The 20,697-nt window shown below is 44.9% G+C and overlaps 1 protein-coding gene across 1 annotated transcript in view; it reads left to right on the forward strand.

Annotated features, from left to right (window-relative positions):
• Nucleotides 1-17,999, forward strand: part of zeb1b (zinc finger E-box binding homeobox 1b) — a 58,898-nt gene extending 40,899 nt beyond the window's left edge. The window contains exons 2-8 of the mRNA XM_078280306.1: nucleotides 1,171-1,317; nucleotides 7,550-7,711; nucleotides 8,847-9,049; nucleotides 9,552-9,657; nucleotides 10,155-11,869; nucleotides 13,060-13,240; nucleotides 13,988-17,999. Coding sequence (XP_078136432.1) covers nucleotides 1,171-1,317; nucleotides 7,550-7,711; nucleotides 8,847-9,049; nucleotides 9,552-9,657; nucleotides 10,155-11,869; nucleotides 13,060-13,240; nucleotides 13,988-14,718 — 3,245 coding nt within the window. The 3' untranslated portion in view covers nucleotides 14,719-17,999. The remainder of the gene's footprint in view (nucleotides 1-1,170; nucleotides 1,318-7,549; nucleotides 7,712-8,846; nucleotides 9,050-9,551; nucleotides 9,658-10,154; nucleotides 11,870-13,059; nucleotides 13,241-13,987) is intronic.
• Nucleotides 18,000-20,697: the final 2,698 nt, after the last annotated feature.

The following is a 20,697-nucleotide window of genomic DNA, read 5'->3' on the forward strand; positions in this document are numbered from 1 at the left end:
AAAAAAAAGTTCAGGTGCTTTGTACTGGCAGTGCATATTCAGTGAGTGAATGCAGGTGGTGTGTGTGTGTATGTATGTGCAAGCGCTATGTGCAGTGTGTATGATGTGAGATAAAGTAGCTGGAGAGGTAGTTTCAGTGCTGCAGCCCGGGCCCTCTGCTGACTGGGCTGCTCTCACTGGAGAATTGATTTGGCCTCCAAGAGGATCTGTAGCTCTCTCAGTGGAGCATAAGGGATGGAAGGAGAGTGGGTGGAAGTAACACAGGTGGAATTGAGAGATGGAGGAACGAGGTGGAAATGAAAAGAATACACAGGAACACACTCACACACACACACACACACACACACACACACACACACACACACATCTGAGGCAGACAGTCGGTCAGGAAAATTTACTCCCCGTAATAACCCTCTCTGTAGGCTGGCTGTCTCTGTGTCTCCTGGCTCCTTCAGCCCATAACACAACCGTCCAGGTCACACTGACTCCCACACAGCACACATTCACTCACACACACACACACACACACACACACACACACACACACACACACACAAACACAAACACACACACACACCACTTCAGCCTGTAATCTAATGATCTCACACACTGGTACTGTATGTGTGTTTGCAACTTCTTAAGTGTGATTTTTCTGTTTCTCGGCAACACAGAGCCTCTTGTTACAGTTTGTTTTCACTGAGGATTTATATCTTTCTTACATTTTCAATTGCATACATGGATCAAAAATCAGCACTTAAAGTATTTTTTAATAGCCTTCTATTTACTCTGATGTTAGTGCCCAAGCTGTTTTATCCTCTCCTGCTTTAACAACCCAATTTGCCCATGGGGATCATTTAAATCTCATCTATTGAAGTTAGGCTGTTTAAGTGGTGTTTCCAGCTCCTTACCCCCTCCTCCTTCATCCATTCCCTTTAATAGTTTTGACATTTAAGTGACATAGTACATATATTTAACCTCTCCAACTCATGGCCTTTCGCATTCAGTGCTCGTTTTCAAGAACATACAGTCCACCTCCCGTTATCTTTATCAAGGATAAAAATGACTAAATGTGTGTAAGCTGTTCACTCTCCTTTAAAGACTACTTTACAAAAAGACAGACCTAAACTGACCAGTCATTTTAACCTCTGTCCTCCATGTCTCCTTGCACAGTGACTAACTACAATAATGTGGTGGAGGCCGGCTCAGACTCGGATGACGAGGACAAGCTGCACATCGTGGAGGAGGAAGGCAGCCTGGCCGACTGCGACAGCACCCTGCCAGACGACGAGCACCCCAGGGAGCGCTGCTGGGACGGGGGTGAGACCAGACGCGCACTCAAAGGACGTATTATTATTATCACACAGCTAGGGCTGGGTACTTCAATAACTTTTAGGCACCAACTGAATTGCCTCTAAAGTATCGACTATTGAAAAATGCCTCGTCATTCAATACCTAAGGAGTAAATCTCATCAGAGTCAGTGAGCCAATGAGCACGCAGCATACTTCTACCAAGATCTAATAATGTCTGTGATTGGCTGTCTACTATTACATGTCGTAGACGCACGCAGGAAAATCTCTACGTTACACAGTAGTCTCACGTAGTCGGAGCTGTAAAATACATAGAGATTTGTGCCATAATGTTGTCATTTCTTTGTTTTATAAAATTGGTATTGAAAAAATTATAGTTTAGGAACCGGTATCGAAGTCACGGTATCAGTATCGACATTTTTTGAACGATACCCAGCCCTAAACACAGCTGCAGTGAACCATGCAAATACACACCTCTTCTTCCTACCCACCAATTACGCAATGTTCTGTGACTTGTGTTCCACTTTTCGGCATTGTGAAAAAGTTCAGCCAGTGCTCATTTCATCTTATTTTCTGCTTTAAAATGATGCCAGTGGGGGATAACAGCACTTAATTAACTATTTGCCAGACTTGTCTTTAGACAAGTGCCAGTTTATTGAGACAAGGCACAGTAAGGTTTCATGCCACTAGTATCATCTATATTACACATTTTTCCGTATCAGAACAAATTACGTCTTAAGATGTATATTTTCATAGTCTCCTTTCACTGTCAGTCTTGCCATTGTTAGGCTGGCAAGTGTCTTTAAACGTGATAATTATCCTATCTGCTCAGGATAAGAGCGTTACTTTTAAAATGCCTCCAGCACATGAATGCAAACATCATGCAGCCTCTTTATGTATTGTTATGACATTAATTGTTCGACTGGTGCTGTCTCATTTTGGCATCAGCTGACGTGAAGCAGGCTAAGTTAAGAAATGCCTCGCTGACGTCTGTGCACAGTTAAGTACCAGGCTTTTGTCTCATTGTGAAACACAGAGTGTAAGGAAACAGGTACTACACGTGGTGGGTTTCCAACTATGGCAGGAAGCACGATATTAAACAAAGACAATGCCAACAGAGGGAGAGACCTTCAAGCACAGAAAATAGCCTCGCAACCTAAGCGCCAGTGGAGAGTTTTATGTCACTTGTGGGCATTTGAGGGGCAGCCGTGAACTTCTTTTTACCTCAAACCATGTGGAAGTGACATCAGAGGCGGCTCACCGCCACAGGAAGAGCTGACGTCGCACCCCTCCCCCCTCCAAAACAACAATTGCAGGTGCTGAAGGATGTTGGTGTTTCAACCTGGGCCCAAGGCCTCTGCGCTGCTCTCCTGACCTCATGCTGCACGTGCATATAAATCTGTGTGTGTGTGTGTGTGTGTGTGTGTGTGTGTGTGTGTGTGTGAGACACTGTTAGTTTCGGGCCTGTGCCAAGTACAGTATGTGCAACACTGTGACAGGCCCATATGAAATGTAATTAGATATTCAGCCGCAAGAATATTTATTTTAGGGTGTTGCTCTTTGCAGATTTTGGCTGGATTTTTCATGGGTGAGGGATGTGTGAGACCGAGGTGGGGGGGGGGTTAATTTAGCAAGAGGTCAAGTTAGCACATGCGAAAATGTCCAGCGACCTATCACTTTCAGTTAAGGGAGGAATTTTTTTTGTTGAAATTCCTCTCCAATGAGTTTCAGCTCAGTCAGTTTCAGTTGCATGGTTTTGGTTGCACATACGTGTACACACTGCAACCACAGGTCTAACCACCTATTCCCCAGACAATGCTGTCATTTTCATCACTGCTCTCCAGCTGTACCTCCTTGCATAAAGGGAAAGTTGGAGGAAGAATAATGTCATTGGTTTTGGCCAGGGCTCGTGAACATTAAACACTTCAAAAGCATGAGTTACACTGAAACAGCTCAGTGAGCTGGCTGCGCTCCGCAGTTATGCCTGATCAGGCATATTTTCTTTTGACTTCACTCATGAGTGCTCACACACACACACACATACACCTCTCTTTCTTGCTCTCTCACTGTCTCTAACCCTCATATCACACATCAAGCAACATCTTTGCTGTCACTTTAAGTCGGACTGATGAAACAAGGGGAAGGCCACAGTCCTTTAAACCAACACTTCTCTCATCTCTTCATGTCTTCATCCCCCCGTCTGTTGGTTTCACTCCTGAGAACAGAGAAGTCTCTGGTGCAGCCTTGAAAAGTGACCACCACCCACTAATCTTCTCCTCGGCGTAGCCAAGTTTGCTTCAAATTAAAACCTTGACACCCTAGCTCCTGAGACGGCCGCGCTTCAAAACCAAAAAGGTGGTTTTTCAGTGCTTTGCCATCTTTCCTTTCCTCCCCTCCTTTTCTTTTTTTAACACTCCCGTTCTGTCTCACTGTTTCTCTTGTTCTGCATCATTCCTCTTGATTATATGGTATCACGGGCACCCTGCTCGCTGTCATTACTCATTCACTCCTAAATGATTATGTAGTGGTGGAGCAGCCCAATGTCTGTGTAAACTACAGCCTGTTTTCCTCTAAGAACAGGCTGACTAATTCCGGAGGATAGAAAGGTAGAGAGAGTGTTGACCTGGGAGGGCTTCTCCTTCACATTTGATGAGTTGAAGAGCATGATTACATGCAGGGTGGACCTGGAGAGCTTTGATATCATGAGGCTGCAATGGCACTAAATGACAGCAAAAGACTGGGTTTAACTGCATGGAAATATAGCCTAAGATTGTTAGTGGAGTGCTCTACTGCATTATTCCAACCAGCAGTGAAGTTGCTAGGCTCTCACGCACAATGACACTAACTACTATTTCCTCACTGTTGGCCTGACATGCAGTGATGATATTTGATGTTCCTAAGAATCGGTCTCATATCCATTTAGATCATTTGTAAAACAGGGACACATAGGAACACTTACATTCCTGTGTGCCTTATGTCACCATGTGAGGTTAAAACTGAGCCACCCTTCTGGACAGGAAAGGAAGAATCTCCAGAGGAAGATTGTCCATTGGAGAGACACAACACAAATACTTGATAGCACTAAGGATAAGCAAATCATGCTAGATTTGGAAATACCTCACATGTATTCTCTGACTTCCCTCCTGTTGATGGGAGATAACGCACATCATCTTCACTAATGACTGTGGAATATTTGAGCTGTTTGTGCAAATCCTTATCGCTGATGTCTCTCCCATCCAAGATAGAACCTACAAACGGGTCTGGATGCACAACCACAGGAAACGGTGGGGGCAAAGGTCAGCCAGGGCAGGAAATGCATCATGGGATACCGTTGTATCATGTTGCAGAGATGTGGGAAGAGAAGGATGAGAAAGGAGTGAGGGAAAGAGAGGAGGAGAAAGTGGGTGGTCCGGTAATGTTGTTCTTAGACGTACTACAGTTAGGTTACACTGTAAAATAAAGAAAGAAAAAAATATATATATATATATTTATTTATTTATTTTTTTACATCAGAGCTGCAACAGAATGTCCTGCTCCAACCTCACGGGGCCTTCGTTCTGGGATTGAACTGATTTTCCACTTGTGCAGTGGTGCATTCACATCCCTGCGTCAGCACATAAATGGCCTGTGTGATGTTTCATGTCAGGGGAGCAGCCTGATAACACGGAGCCGCCTCAGCGAGGCTGTGAACCCTTCTGACCTCGCTCTGTACTTAACAAAGAGCCGAAACACACACACACACACAGACAGACACACACACACACACACGCACACACACACAAGGAGTGAAAACAACCGCTTGTCATACCTTTGCACCACAGACCCCCAGCTGGGACGCTACTTCACACACATGCTCAACATTTAGTAGCCTAGAGGTGTGTTTGAGTGTTTGGATGCTGCCTTTGAGCAGTGGATGGGAGCTGAACACAGATCAGCACTTCCCCACATGCAACAGTGTTTGACAATGTCTTGTCAACGGCCAACAGAACTGTGAAAAATATAAGACAACTTATTAAAGGTGTAATATGTAGTGAGTATCGCTTACTGTGTGTAAACACAGAGAATGAGAGAGCGAGAGAGTGTGAGAGAGAGGGCAGGAGCAGAGGTCGAGTGAGCTAGAGAGTGAATTAAGAGAGTGAGTTATTGCTGGGGGTTATACACCTACGTGGGGCACAAAGGCTCTTTACTGACACCCATAAACGTCCCACACACCGCAAAATAAGAAGAAACGAGAAAATGTAGGCAGAGGGCAGGGGTCTCTGCTAGTCTCACATTGCCAGTCCTTTCTCCACAATGCTGCAAAGGAGGGTCTGGCTATTCTACATAGCATTCTGGGATGGGAGAAAAATGTGCTCTGGTTTATTGGCATTTCTTTAAACCAATCACAATCGTCATGGGCGGTGCTAGGCACCGGACGGAGCCACGGTGCCTCTGCTAAATAGCCTCAGGAAGGAACTTGTTTTGGTGGAACGTGTGGACGTTCAAAAGTAGTTTTAGTCGTGCGACAGAAAACTCAGATTGGACAGATAGTCTAGCCAGCTGTCTGGATTTACCCTGCAGAGATCTGAGGAGCAGTTAACCATAGTCCTCACAAATCCACCAGAGGTTAGAACGCCAACACAGAGACAGAGACAGAGGAAGGGGACAGACATCAGGCTGAAAAGGACATCCGGCGGATTTTTCGGCGGCACCTGAACAATCACAGAAGTGGAACGTCCTGGATCTAGACTAGGTCTCTGCACATACAGACACACTTCTCGTGGGACATAAGTGATTGCTTTTGCATTAGTCTACACATTGTTTTTTAGTAAAATACTAGAAATTAAGCGTATTTCCCAAAATGTCAAACTATTTCTTTAAGTTGGTCTTTAAACTTGTCTGGGGGGTGTTGTTGGTCATTGGAGAAAAGCTGTGTGATATGTGGGGGTTAGCATCCCCCAATGTGTTCCAGACCCTCCACTATATGATGAGAATCCCACAATTCCACTTTCTCAGCACCTGCTGTTGGCCTTCTGCTTTACATACACATTCACCAACACACAGCTTTTTCTCTGTATCATCTATTATCTCTGGTTTTCTTCGAATGGTCTTTAATAACCCTAGCAACAAATGACTGTTTCATGGCTTTTGTTAAGGTGCACCAGAGGAAGCCAGAGCAGGGCTTTATGTAAGAGCACTGGTATTCACTGTGCGTCGGTGAGTCATGAAGAGCTACACCTGTTCCCATCTCCTAGGAGAACACAGCTGGTCCCGTCTTTCAACGCACACACACACACACACACACACACACACACAATTCACAAAGCACAATTCTCAAATCTCCTCTAAGCTGGAGGAGTGCTTAAATCAATCCGTAAAACATCTGCCCAGTAAACACTACCACAGTATCCACAGTGGTCTAACTTTGCTTTTAGCTGATAGCTCACCCATGTAATTATTCTCTGTAATGATACACATAGGCACACTAACATATCCATAGAGGAATAATGCTCGGTTTAATCGCCGACACACTATACTTGGTTCCGGTATCCACTTCAGGAAGCTCTGGAAGAGCAGACAGAAAGAGGGAAGGAAGATCTGTGCATCCTAAACTCCATTGTCAGGTTACACTTCCTATGATCCGCAGCTTGGTAATTAGTGCTCGTTAGACTAGTTAGCCAGGCTCATGTGATGTGGAGTAAGAGCACGCTCGGCTCCCACATGCAGGCTCTCATTTGCTGGGATATTAAACACAGTAAGAAGGCCGAGCCTCTCCAGAGAGCAGAGCGTGGTGTGTGTGTTAGCCTGTGTGCATGCTGCGTGATATCTATCCGCTGCAATACATCAGGACAAGATACATCACCTAATTATCAGTCCCAGTCTCAACAAGTACCTTACCTAACACTGTGAATAGATGCTTGCCATTCAGTTCTTACAAAGAGCTTGATGCTCATACAGTAGCCTGTGGCCTTTGATGCTAATTAGTTTTCTCATTCTATTATGAACAGCATTCAGGATGTTTTTTGTTTTTTTTCTGGCGTCACATGCCATGATCAAGAGCTTGGACTGTAAGATCCGGTTCAGCTATAATGACACTCGCTGTGACATTAATGGATTATCACATTTCATATACAAAGGTTAAGGTTTCATATGTACAGCCTACGTCGATAGAAAAACATGTACGTCTTGAAATAATGGGGCAATCGATAATGCCTGTTTTTGCAGGCATGACTCTAATCAGTGTGTGTTTGTCCCTTCCCAGTCAAGGAGGATTGTGTGTCAGACGCTGAGGATGATGTGAGCACAGACGCCCTAGTGGAGGAGATGCTCCAGCAAGGAGACACGGCCGTCATCTACCCAGAAGCCCCAGAGGATGAGCCCCAACGTCAGGGCACCCCTGACGCCAGCGTCCATGACGAGAATGGTACAAGACATCACCACACAGCATTCACAAGTCTATTCATGTTATATAAAACACTATCAAAGCACTCATCATTGTTGTGTACACATCCCTTTTCAGAATTACTATTATGTGCTTTATGCATTGACTGCTTTAAATGTCATTCATATCTCTATTAGTAGTGCACACAAGCAAGGTGTAGTGTCCCTAAATCATGCATGCACACACACACACACACACACACACACACACACACACACACACACCACTATTTCCACCTGAGAGCTCATAGTCACTGAGCTCTCACACTATTACTGCACCTACCCAGTAATTACTTGCCCCCTGGAGATGGATCTACCTGCTCCCTGTCTCACCTTAGGTGTTAACTCCACCCCATTAACGCCACTCTCCGACATCATTACACACACCGCTATTTGTTAAGTGCAGCACACTGGGGCCTTTATTGCTCCCAGGCTTTTGGCTTTTACCTGCTACCACAGAGGGGAAAAACATGAGGGAGGAGGGGAGGGCCGGAGGGAGAGTGGAGGATGAGAAACAGCAACACCTGGGTAAATTTGTCACGTCCGTGTGAGCCCTGACTCACGGCTACCTGGGCGATAATGTGTGTGCATTCCCATCCCGAGGCCCTCACCTGTCCCGCAGGGGAACTTAATACATCACCTGTTAACAAAGTAATGCTTTACCTGTGTGGGAGCCAGGCATCTGAGACCCTCTGTTAACCAGCTTGGAGCTCGGCAGGCGGCTGTTGTTCCTTAACATGCGTGGGTGTTTTTGAAACGCTCCAAATGCACAATAGGCAATCAAATGATGGAATTTGAGGCATCTGAAAGCTATAATTGCTGGGCAAGAAGTACAAAAGCAAAACATGAATTCCAGTCCTGCAACCCAGCATGCTATTTTTTTCAAGGACAGGAGGGCGTTACTGTGGATCACTAATCAGCGATTATCCATTTGGTCACCTGGGTGCTGTTTACCTGTGGGGGAGGATCTCTCAGTGATTGGTGACCTAACAGAGGAGTGTTACTGTGGCATCAAAGAACCCTCCCTATTGACCCCCTCCCCTCTCTTCTCCTCCCCCCCATTCACTCTCATATATGTCATTACAACACTCTCCTCTTGTGTTTTTTTCTTCACCCAGGAACTCCTGATTCCTTCTCTCAGCTACTCACCTGCCCGTACTGCGCACGTGGCTACAAGCGTTACAGCTCCCTGAAAGAGCACATCAAGTACCGGCACGAGAAAACCGAAGAGAGCTTCAACTGCCCCGAGTGCAGCTACAGCTTTGCATACCGCGCTCAACTCGAGAGGCATATGACAGTCCACAAGGGCGGAAGGGATCAGGTAAAAACTGACTGACAAACTGGTCAGGACTGGATACTGATCAAACACACCTTCACCGGTTAAACTGACAAATCTCCTCTTCTGGTATCTTCTAATTCTCTAAGGATTTGAATATTTTGATCTGCTCTTCTGAGTTGTAAGTTGAAATGCAGTTTTTAGCTAACTTAAATACTTAATGCAGCCAGATGATTTGTAAATCCTTGAATCCTCTTTTAAGAGCATACTACACAGTCTGGTACTATAATAATAAAATCTACTGGTTTCAGTAGCATACTACTTCTGTAGTGCTGTAGTAATTATACACCATGACAAAGTGATTCTAAATGATGCAAACCTACATGGAGGCTTAGTCCCATTTCTTTAGCAGCTTACTTCCAAACATGATAAATAAGAACTTTGCCCTCGATTGATTAATGACATTGTGACATGAATTAGTAGCAGTTCAAAGGTTGTGTTTTCATTGTGTATCTCACTGAATGTCCCCTCTCCCCTCGTCTGACAGAGACACATCACACAGTCGGGAGGCAATCGTAAATTCAAGTGCACTGAATGTGGCAAAGCATTTAAATACAAGCACCATCTGAAGGAGCACCTACGCATCCACAGCGGTGAGTGGACAACCCCTGTCACCATGGCAGCATTTTGTGTGTGTATGGGTGTGTGTGTGTGTGTGTGTGTGTGTGTGTGTGTGTGTGTGTGTGTGTGTGCGTGTGAGAAGGTCTACTGTATACGTTTTTGCCATGATTCTCTGTTGGCCTCAGATGTTTCAGTGTCCACTGAACCAATATTTGTTTTATTTATGTTTAGCCGATTCCCTGTATTTAGATATCATTCTCTGTGTTTCGGTCCACTGTGTGCTCTTCCTTAACGTGCCATAATTGTGTTTCTTTTGGCATTATGGGACAGCAATTAGAGAAGGGCAATTCCCAATGGTGCCATTACATCAGCATTTAAGCATCATTGAAATGCATTAGAGCTTTTTCCTACCGCACTGCTCATAGCCTAGTTTGCTCATTTAGCTTCATTCACTAATGGAAATCTGTTTCTCTTTCTTCCCCCCGCCCTCTATCTTTCCCTCTGTTATACACATTGTGGTTTTATTCAGGAGAGAAACCCTACGAGTGCTCCAACTGCAAAAAGCGCTTCTCCCACTCAGGCTCCTACAGCTCCCACATCAGCAGTAAGAAGTGCATCAGTGTCATCTCAGTTAACGGCCGACCGCGCCTAGGAAACGCCAAAACCCAGGCCCAGGGTCCATCACCAGTGCCCCCCACGCCCCCCTCAGTCCTCCGCACCCAGATTAGGGAGAAGCTGGAGCACAGCAAGCCCCTGCAAGAGCAGCTGCCACTCAATCAGATCAAGACCGAGCCTGTGGACTACGAGTACAAGCCAACGGTGATGACATCCCCATCTATGGCCGCCATGAACGGTGGGGTTTTCAGTGGAGGTGCTGCAGCTCCTCTGCAGGGCACAGTGCAGGCCGTGGTCCTGCCCACTGTGGGCCTGGTGTCACCCATCAGCATCAACCTGGCAGACCTGCAGAATGCTCTCAAAGTAGCGGTGGATGGTAACATAATTCGCCAGGTGCTGGAAAACAATGCCAAAGGCCAGGGCCAGGGGCAGGTGAACTCGGGGTTAACCACTGGAATGCTCCATCCTGGACAGCAGCAACTCATCTCAGCCATCAGTCTGCCTATTGTGGGTCAGGATGGAAATGCAAAAATTATTATAAACTACAGTTTGGACCCCAACCAGGGCCAGCTCACGGCCCATAACCTAAAGAAAGAGCCTGAGCCAACATCACCAGGTCAGACCACCACTGACAACTTCAAGTCCCAGAAACTCCCAGAGGATCTAACCATCAGAGGCGCCAGGCCCAATGAGACTAAAGAAAAAGAGGAAAAGACCACTAAAACTTGTCTCCTGTGTGATAACTGTCCCGGCGGGCTGGAAGCACTCCATGCCCTTAAGCACTGCAAGAAGGATGGTCTCAGGCTGAACGGAGCAGGCCTGGATAAGTCTGAGTCTGCTGTCGCTGCCTTGCTGTCAGAGGGAGGACTTTGTAACCAGCCCAAGAACCTATTGTCCCTGCTCAAGGCCTACTTTGCCTTAAATGCAGAGCCCACCAAGGATGAGCTGGCTAAGATCTCTGACTCAGTCAGCCTGCCAACCCATGTGGTAAAGAAGTGGTTTGACAAAATGCAAGAGGGTCAGATATCACTGGGTGCCCCGACACCTCCATCAGAGGAAGAGGACACCTGTGAAGCTATCAGTGTGGTGTCTCTGGTCCCAGGGAAGAACATGGTCAATATGAGCCCTTCCGTGACTCAGGACAGCCCTACAGAAGCCACTCCAGCGGAGGTCAATGGCACTCACAGCTCGCCGGACCCTCCGTCGCCACTAAACCTGACAGCTGGCAGTCCCGTCCCAGGCCAGTCTCCCCTGAGCACTGAGGGACCCCTAGACCTGTCGCTGCCAAAGCCCGCCAGAGAGGAAGCGGAGAGAGTGGTGGCTAAAGCCCGCGTTCACCCCTCTCCTTCCTCTGGCTCTACCAATGTGGATGAACCTCTAAACTTAACTTGCACAAAGAAAGAGGCATCGACCCTCTCAGCCATGGGCACCAGCCCCATCGCACTGTACGCCAGCCAGCCAAGTGCCAAACCCCTCGACATTGTGACCACAATGCAATGCCTAAGGGCACTAGCCACTAACAACAAACAGACTATCCTGATCCCCCAGCTGGCTTACACCTATACCACTACAGCCAACAGCCCCGCGGGGACGGAGACGCAGGAAACCATCCACCTCAACGGAGTCAAGGTGTGCAGTCATTTATGTCCCCATATTTAGCTTCTCTGTCTTTGTTTAAAGTATAGTTTAACATTTTCTGAAATATGCTTATATGATTTCTTGCCGAGAGTTGGAGAGCGTCTCATATCTGTATGCTAAATATTAAGCTGCAGCCAGTTAGCTTAGCACAGGCTCTGTCCATAGTTAACACAACTTGCCTATGTTCACAGCTTTTCTTAGCTTCATTCTCTAGTTTCACTGGATCAGGTCTGACAATAAAGTTGTTGTTTATACTATAATGTTGCTGGAGTTCGGACCTCTTCAGGACAGCCACAGCAAACAGGTCTGACTCTGAAACTCTGGATTCTTTCCTGCACTGCTTGTGAATCATTTGGTTTCAGTGCCTATCCGGTAGCCATTTTGAGAAGCAAGTGGGTTGGAATCAAGTTGGCTTTTCTCTTTTTGGAGCGATCAGTCATACCCTTTAGTCCAGATCATTACTTCTTATTGTTCAAAACCACCAGAACATGATAGATAGTGTGAATCCATCCAAAATGTAATCAATAAGTCATATATAGAAATGTCAGAATTCAGCTCTTTGTAAAAATGATAGCCCCTAATAGTTCTTTATTGTGCAGACACCTAATGGGCCCGTAATGATGGATGTAGATTTCTCTGGGTGTATGAGTGATCTTCCTGGGCTGTCACCCAGAGGACATGAGGCTGCATTTTACTGCAGAGCCCCTATTGATCTGCTGGAATCTGTTTAAACGGCACACCTCTGCCTGCCTCATTGATTTATTGTTGTTGTATTATACCTTCGTGTTAAGTGGATTGGCATAGACCTGCCTTGTAAAAAAAGAGCTCTGTGTATATATCTTCTCCTTAATATTGACCCACATCCACTTTCACTGCATCAGTAGATGAGTTGAACCAGCCAAGGGACAGGAGAAAACCGTAGGTGTGCTCATACAGTGTAAGTGAACAGTATGGTTTTGTTTTGGGCCGAGGAAAAGATTGCTCACCCATAACGTGAAAATTCTGCGTGATTTTACTTTCACAACTGCCTCAAGAGAGCTATGAGTAGGAAATGACACAGCATCATTTCCTGCAATGCACACGCACAAGTTGTTTACGAGTAGTGGTACTTTTCTGAGTCATTCCATTGTCAAACATTCTGAATTCCAACCAATACATCTGTGATTTCTCATATTCTCCAGGAGGAGAAACATGACACAGGCTCAGAGGGCGTGTCCACCGTAGAGGAGCAGAACGACTCCGACTCGGGCCCGCCGAGGAAGAAGATGAAGAAGACGGATAGCGGCATGTATGCCTGCGACCTGTGCGACAAGATCTTCCAGAAGAGCAGCTCGCTGCTGAGACACAAATATGAACACACAGGTAAATACAAACTCTCATGTTTTCCCTAGGCCTATACCCAAACACGGCCAGAAGTCATAGATGGACTAAAAAACATAACCAGAACCGGAACTTGTCTCAACATCCCACGCTGTTGGGTCTTGGGAAAGATGAGTCATTGTGTGAGTGAAGGGGGGATTTTGAGCTACAGCGTAAAGAAGGGTGGACGCCTCCATTCCAGCAGGTATTACTCAACATGCACAGAAGAGGTCTGAGAATTTCTTTCCGCCAACTCCCCACCTCTGCACTGCCAGCTTCTCATGCGACGCCCCAAATGTTGCAAGAGACGAGCTCTGGTAGTGATTTGGATTGCTCTAAGATGATGACTCCGTGGCCAAGTGCAGGTCAACACTCTCAGAGGCGTTTCAGTTTTATTTGTCTTTATTACTCTGATACCTGGCTTGCAAACATAGTTTTCAGCTCCAAATGACCTCATCCTAGGTGAAACTAGCTGTTTCAGGCAGGGCTGGATAAAGTTTCCTTGAAGGTTTGCAAGCACAAATGTTGTGATGTTGTTGTATTGTTTTGAAATGTTCTCCTTGGATACATTGATGATAGATACTGTTATGGGCCTCTCCTTACACGCAGCAATGTGGGAGGAGTCACTGCGATTGCACTGGAGTGTTTTTTTGGTTGTCCCATCTATGTCCCTGCCTTTTTACTCAACGGCATTTCCATTTTCCTTTAAACAGAGGTGTTGATGCATATTTGTTTTCTCCTCCTCTGCAGGGAAACGGCCTCACGAGTGTGGCATCTGCAGCAAGGCCTTCAAACACAAACACCACTTGATCGAACACATGCGGCTCCACTCGGGGGAGAAGCCTTACCAGTGCGACAAGTGCGGCAAGCGCTTCTCCCATTCGGGCTCCTACTCCCAACACATGAACCACCGTTACTCCTACTGCAAGAAGGAGACGCAGGGCCGAGGCGAGGGCCGGGAGAGCCCCGAGGCAGACGGCGAGGCCCCAGCCGAGATGGAGGCCCTGGGCCGGGCGCAGCGGCACCTGGCTGCCGCCCAGCTGGACCTGGACGAGCGAGGGAGCAGCACCAGAGAGGACGAGGAGAGCGAGGAAGAGGAGGAGGAGGAGGACGGTGCAGTGGACATGGACGACATTCAGGTGGTGCAGATAGGGGACGAAGGAGGGGATGAGGATGAGGATGAGGAGGAGGAGGAAGAAGAGAGGAATGGGAAGGAAATAGAGAGAGTGTTGGTGGAGGGAGGAGAGGAGGACAAGACAGAAGTCGAGGTGGAAGAGAAAGAAGAGGAGGCTGACACAAGGCAGGAGGAGGTGCTCTGGAGCATTCGGGAAGAGGAGGAAGTCCAGATGGATACAGAAGAAGGGCGAATGGAAGAGGGGGAGGTGGGGGAGGCGACGGAGGAGAGCGGAGGCGAGACGCACGGGAACATAGTGTCTGAAGAGCAGAACCCGATGCCGCAGGAGAAAGGAGATACTGACTAAGAGAGGAATCCGACTCTTCCGTGAGACACAATCAGATTCCTCCTCTCCCCGTGCAGAGGAAGAACGCAGGAGATGATGTCTGGTCACTCTGACAGTTCGTTTCAGTTCACTACTGTGTAGAAATCCAGGTGTGCCTGAAAAAAATACTAGTGACTTTTCCGCAGGAGAACGGTTTTCTCACTGCTAGAAAAAAATCAATTTGTAAAGAAAAAAGATGAAGATGAACACAAATTTTAACAAACGAAGGAAATGCATTATACAGACTTTGGAAGCTAGAGCCGACACGTTTTAGATAATGTTTTATTACTAAAACACCTTGGGTCATTTCTTTTTATCAGTGTTACTAATTTTATCACTCATATTTTAACCTTTAAATGCTGTACAGTTGGGATATTTCTATACCTTTTTATTGCCAATGAACAAAAAAAGTCAGTATTTTATTAAGTTGGAAGGAAAATAAGAAAAATCCTGTGCACTACAAATGGCTTGGTTTACCTATGGATTGAGCAGTTGAGTCGTGTTGTCTACCCTTCAGTATTACCGCACTAGCTATACCACGCCATCACGCTAGCATATGTTAGCGTTAGGTTTCTTTTTGATGTTCTTTTGATTTGGATTGGGAGCCTTAAGAAGAAAAACAATGGAGAGCGGACTGGTCTTTTCATTCATTTACTTCCTTTTAGACTTTTAGGCTCATTGTTGTCTTGTTGTTTCTTATACAAATCAGTGTTTCATAGGAATAGTTTGACATTTTGGGAAATGTACTTTGTTCTGTTTTTAAGGAGAGTTAGACGAGAAGATCGAACCCACATTCATACCCACAAATATACGGCTACAGCCAGCAGCCACTTAGCTTAGCATGAGCACCGGAACAGGGGGAAACAGCTAGCTAAAGCTAAATCTAAAGCTGCTAATGCTAGCGGTTATTTCCTGCTGAGCTAATGCTCCAAACTTCAGTCCAGAAGGTGGCGATAATGCATGTGGGAATATTTGCGACCAGTGTTGCCAACTTGGCGACTTTCTTGCTAGATTTAGCGAGCCCTCTTAGCCACTTTATTTCTAAAAAGCAGATTTAGCAAATTTAGAGACTAATGGTACATGTCCATTGTCAGCGTCATTTCCACACTTACCATTCATTTCTATGGGAGCAGCGGTGCAATGCATTCTGGTAGCGTGGAGGGGGTTGAGTCGCCTGCTCTTCATTTGCATAAAGTTAAATCCTTTATATGCAGATGAGGAGCGACCAGCTCGACTCGACGTCTCTCAAAATCTGACGAAAATCTTTTAAACTGAGCGTTGTCGATCTGAAATGAAGACAGATTCAGCAACTGCATCGCCTATTCCTTTTCAGAAACACGTTTTGGTGAACTATTTTAATTAAATAAGAGATTATATTCCAAACGAGCCGCCATAATGGTCTGTTTTGAAATCTGGGAGCAGACAGCCCCACGTGACGTGTTCGTCCAATCAGGTGCAGCCATCGGGTGTAGCCTATTTTCTTTGCCTGTCAGTGGTCAGTGAAGAAAACTGATAAATGCTGGTGGCAAGCCCACTACCATGCAATGCTGGGAAGTGGGGCGACACCTGTTGTGAAAACAACGCCTATATGGACACGTACCTTTTAGACCACCAGGGAAAAAGCAAGATATATTATATTGTAATTCATTCCCGTGCATGCTGCTCAGACTAATCCCAGTCCACAGCATTTGGTCTCTCTGCCTCTCCTATTGCACGGCGCGCAGGCAGTCAGTCGACATGCAACATTGTGTGTATGCAAATGATATGTGATGATGTCAACAATATTCAATCTAGCAACTTTTGGAGCTTGTGCTTGCCACATTCATTGGAAAAGAGTTGGCAACACTGTTTGTGACTTCCAGACAGAGCCAGGCAAGCTGTTCTTCCACGTCTAGTATTTAGCTGCATTTTTTACCGGACAGATAGGAGAGTGGTATTAATCTCCTCATCTAATTCTCATCTAGCAAGCAAATAAGCATATTAAAAATAGATTTAAAAAATGTCAAACTATTGCTTTAAATGTTCAGAGCAAGCAGAAAGGGGATTTGGAAAACTGTCCCCTCCCTATGCCTACAAACCACTCCGAGCCATATGCAAAAAATCTAACTAAAACGAGAGAAACATGCATATCAAAAGTGCCATTGAATATTGCTGTTGAAGCTAAGCAGCTACGATCAGGTATTGCCGGGTCCCAGATCAACCAATAAGCCGGAATACTGTTGACTTTGGCTTGCCGCCACACCTGAGAGAGTCGAGTTTAGCCTACCACATATTCATGTTTCCTAGATTTTAGAGAAGTTGCTTTTATTTCTAATCTGAGCAGCTAAAAGAATTACAATGCACATGTGTTCCAATGGATGACGATGAAGTATGATTTGTCATTGTTGTGTCCTGCCTTTGCAAAGCTTATTCAGTGCACTTGTTTAACACACCATGAAATGCTCAGATGTGTCTTCAGGTAACAAAACGTAGGCAAATATGAATCCCAGGAGTTTAATTCAACCATGTGTTTACCTGTCAGTATTATTGTTTGTCTCTTATGTTGTTTTATGTTCTGTTTCAGTGTGTGTACTGTATGTTTTCAGCAATGGCAGTATTATCCCCACCCCCCAAGGAGATGGGTATGTCTGTTTAGTCATAGAGAACTTTTATATTTATGTGTCTTATTTTTTATATTTCTTTATGGTTATTTATTACACTATGTAGTGTACAATACTGTAGTTTGTATTAATACGATAATATATTTTAGTATGGAAAAAAAGATTCAAAGGCAAACAACTACAAGTCTGGAAAAATGAGACTCCAGCATACTGAAGTATGTTTTTCGAACAAATAAAATGATGTTTTTCCTTGGGGTAAAAAAACTCACACCCTGCAAGCCTGAAAATTGGAACCTGTGACCTCTGTGCATCCATTCTCATGTTAGTTTTCTTTCCCCTCTCTAATATGAAGCTACTGAACTTTTGAAAACTAATCGTATGTCTAATAGCATGAGTGTGGGCTGTTTTATTGAAGGATTACCCTTAACCACACAAACTGTCCTTTTTTTGCCAAGCCAAAATAATATCGACGTTTGTTCTGTTCTGTTCTGTTTTTATTTGTGCCAATTTGTTACTTTTTTTGTCAGTGCCACGCCCACTTGTATATGCCCCTCCCCCTTTAACACCCTCATCTTTTTTTATAGTGATTGTTTTTTGTTTGTTTTCTTTTTTTTGTTCATTTTTTATGACTCCCCATCTCACAATAAAATACATCAATTACAAGCTGCTGGGTTTGTGATGATATTCTTATAAGAGTTTTAAAATCACACAATATTAAGATGTTGCTTGTACTGCAATATTCAAGTTAATATTACCATTAATTATTCCATAAGGGACCACTGAAGAAATGTAAAAAGAAAGCGGGGGACATATCATAATTGAAAATTTTAGAGCCTGGGCATCTTTACTGGCTCAAAAAAACCCACTTAACATTGTTTTTGTGACATCTTCTTTTGATGAACTAAAGGAATAGCCCACACAACATATAAAACATGAGATGATGAAGTAAAGCCAATGCCATCAGAAGAAAAAGGGTTAAAGAAAAAGTTTCACATTTTGTTTTTTAAAAAAAGGCTTCTTTCCTTTGAGATCAACAGTGTGCTAAATATGAAGTTAGCTTAGCTTAGCATAAAGACTGGAAGCAGGGTAAGAGACCAGGAGGTGACTGCACCCCGCCAAAAAATTAAAGAGAATGTGTGTAAGATAGAGTGTGTTAAATAATTGTAGTTAATTTTGGGCAGGTTAGCTAAGCTATTGGTGAAGCTAATCAGCTTTTTAACCAACTACTGGCTGTAGCAATCTTCTCATCTAAACCTAAAGAAAACAAAAAAGCTTATATCCAAAAAATATCAAGCTACTCTTTTAAACTAAACTCCAGTATATGTACTGTATATATAAATAAAGCATCAGCAAATCAGTGAAAACACATTTCAGTCCAGTCTGCCTGTTAGCAGCCCAGCCCAAGGTCAACCCTATTGATCCAGATTAGGTTTCCAGGAGGGTGGACCCTCCTTCTGTGTGTGTCCCCCCCCCCAGCCCCTCCACCAGCATTAATTAGTAATGGAATGGACTAAAAATCCATAGTCTGTTGAGGAGTTGAAAATGATACAATAGCTGGTGAACATATTTGATAGTTCTCTGACTCTCTCTCTGATGGTTTTTATCTTCCCAGAAGCACTGGCTCACTCTGCCTCCTTTTTTTTTGGGGATTTTCAGAAAAGTACTTAAGTCTTAAGAAGGGAAAGCAGGTGTGAGTGGGCCAGGACTCAACCTGCCACAGCCTCTCTCTGTCCACGGGTTTGAGTCAGTCTGTAACTACCTGATCTTGCAGGAGAGTGTGTGTAAGTGTGTCTTGGGGGAATGCAGTGTGACAGAGATGGTTTGACTCTGTCATAATGTTGAATGGGTCCCAAGAGACACTTGGAAGAGGGGGTTGGTGGAGGAATAATGCTTTATAGGACAGCTCACACCATAACATTACTGTGTCAAACTGTTCCAACAGCATCTTGTAATTGTGCCTATTATAAATGTCTTTAACAGTGGTCACAGCAGTGCAGAGGCACCGCTCTGAAACTCCAAAAAGGTCAAAGAGTGTGTAGCCTGTGGCTGCATGTTCAGGATGCGGGGCCGTTTTACAGGCTTTCAGTCCAATCCGGGACTTAAAGCCAAGATATTGCCATATGTTCTGCTGGGCTCAGCATTTCAAAGGAAAATTGAAAAGCTATAACTGCTAAGAGGATATGGAGTGCTCTTGCCAATAATGGTGCAAAAGCCTGATGAAGTATCATGGCTGCCGGGACTCTGACACCGAGCCAAACCCAGGGGGCTGAAGCTCCCCGGGGAAATTTAGAGAAAAGCCGAGAGGAGGAGGAAAGAAAAGCCTGCTCTCAGGAAATAGCAGTCACTTAAATATCATGTTCATTTACTCAACCACTAAATAGCAGAATGTATACAGAGACATATTGTGTGTGTGTGTGTGTGTGTGTGTGTGTGTGTGTGTGTGTGTGTGTGTGTGTGTGTGTGTGTGTGTGTGTGTGTGTAAAGGGGCGGGTTAATATGTCACTTCATCTGACAAATTGCTGTTTCAGAGCTCACTTTTTAACCTGCTGCTCAGCATAAGCTCATACGTACACGTACATCTGAATTATATTGCTGGTCTTTATGATAGACTTGTTGAACGAACAATTACACATTCAAGTCACAATCAAAACATGACGTGCTTAACATAACACAGTGTTTCCCATCAGTGTTGCCACAGTTACTTTGAAAAAGTAACTTAGTTACTTTACAGATTACTTGATTTTAAAAGTAACAAAGTTAGATTACTTTATTAGTTACATTGAACAACTGCCGACAACACCCCCACAGCCTCAACATAAAATGACAGCTGGTTTACTGTGAGGCAGCTGGGCATGGCCAGTAGTACGGATCTTGTTTGTTATGGCAGGAAAGAGAGCGAGTCAACCGTGTTAAGGGCAGCATTTCCGCTACAACATACTGTCCCATCAACTTCTTCAACTCTCCCCCACTTACTGGTTTTGCACCGAGGTCCAGCTTTGATTGTTTGGGTGGTGGGGGGCCTCCTGCTCTCTGCTTCGCACCACCTGCTGGGACTTGCTCTGTAGGTTTGATCAGAAAGTTGCGACTCCAAAATGTTTCTTAACATTTGACGTAGTGTTTTTGTAGCTAGACAGCACTTTGTCGCCACTGCAGAGTGGACAACCAACCTTAATGTTGCCGTCTTTAGCTGACACAAACTCAACATAGTGACTGTATTTCCAGCTAGAAAACACGCATCTCTCTCCTCCCTCCATTGGTGTTTACGTTTGTGTCGCTGCGTGGTACAAGTGACCTGTCCACATGCTGAAAACATGACTTGTCGCATATGTTACTTCACTCCCTGAGACGCAAGAAGAAAGCA

Source organism: Sander vitreus, chromosome 22 (genome assembly GCF_031162955.1).
Source record: "Sander vitreus isolate 19-12246 chromosome 22, sanVit1, whole genome shotgun sequence".
Lineage (NCBI taxonomy): Eukaryota > Metazoa > Chordata > Actinopteri > Perciformes > Percidae > Sander > Sander vitreus.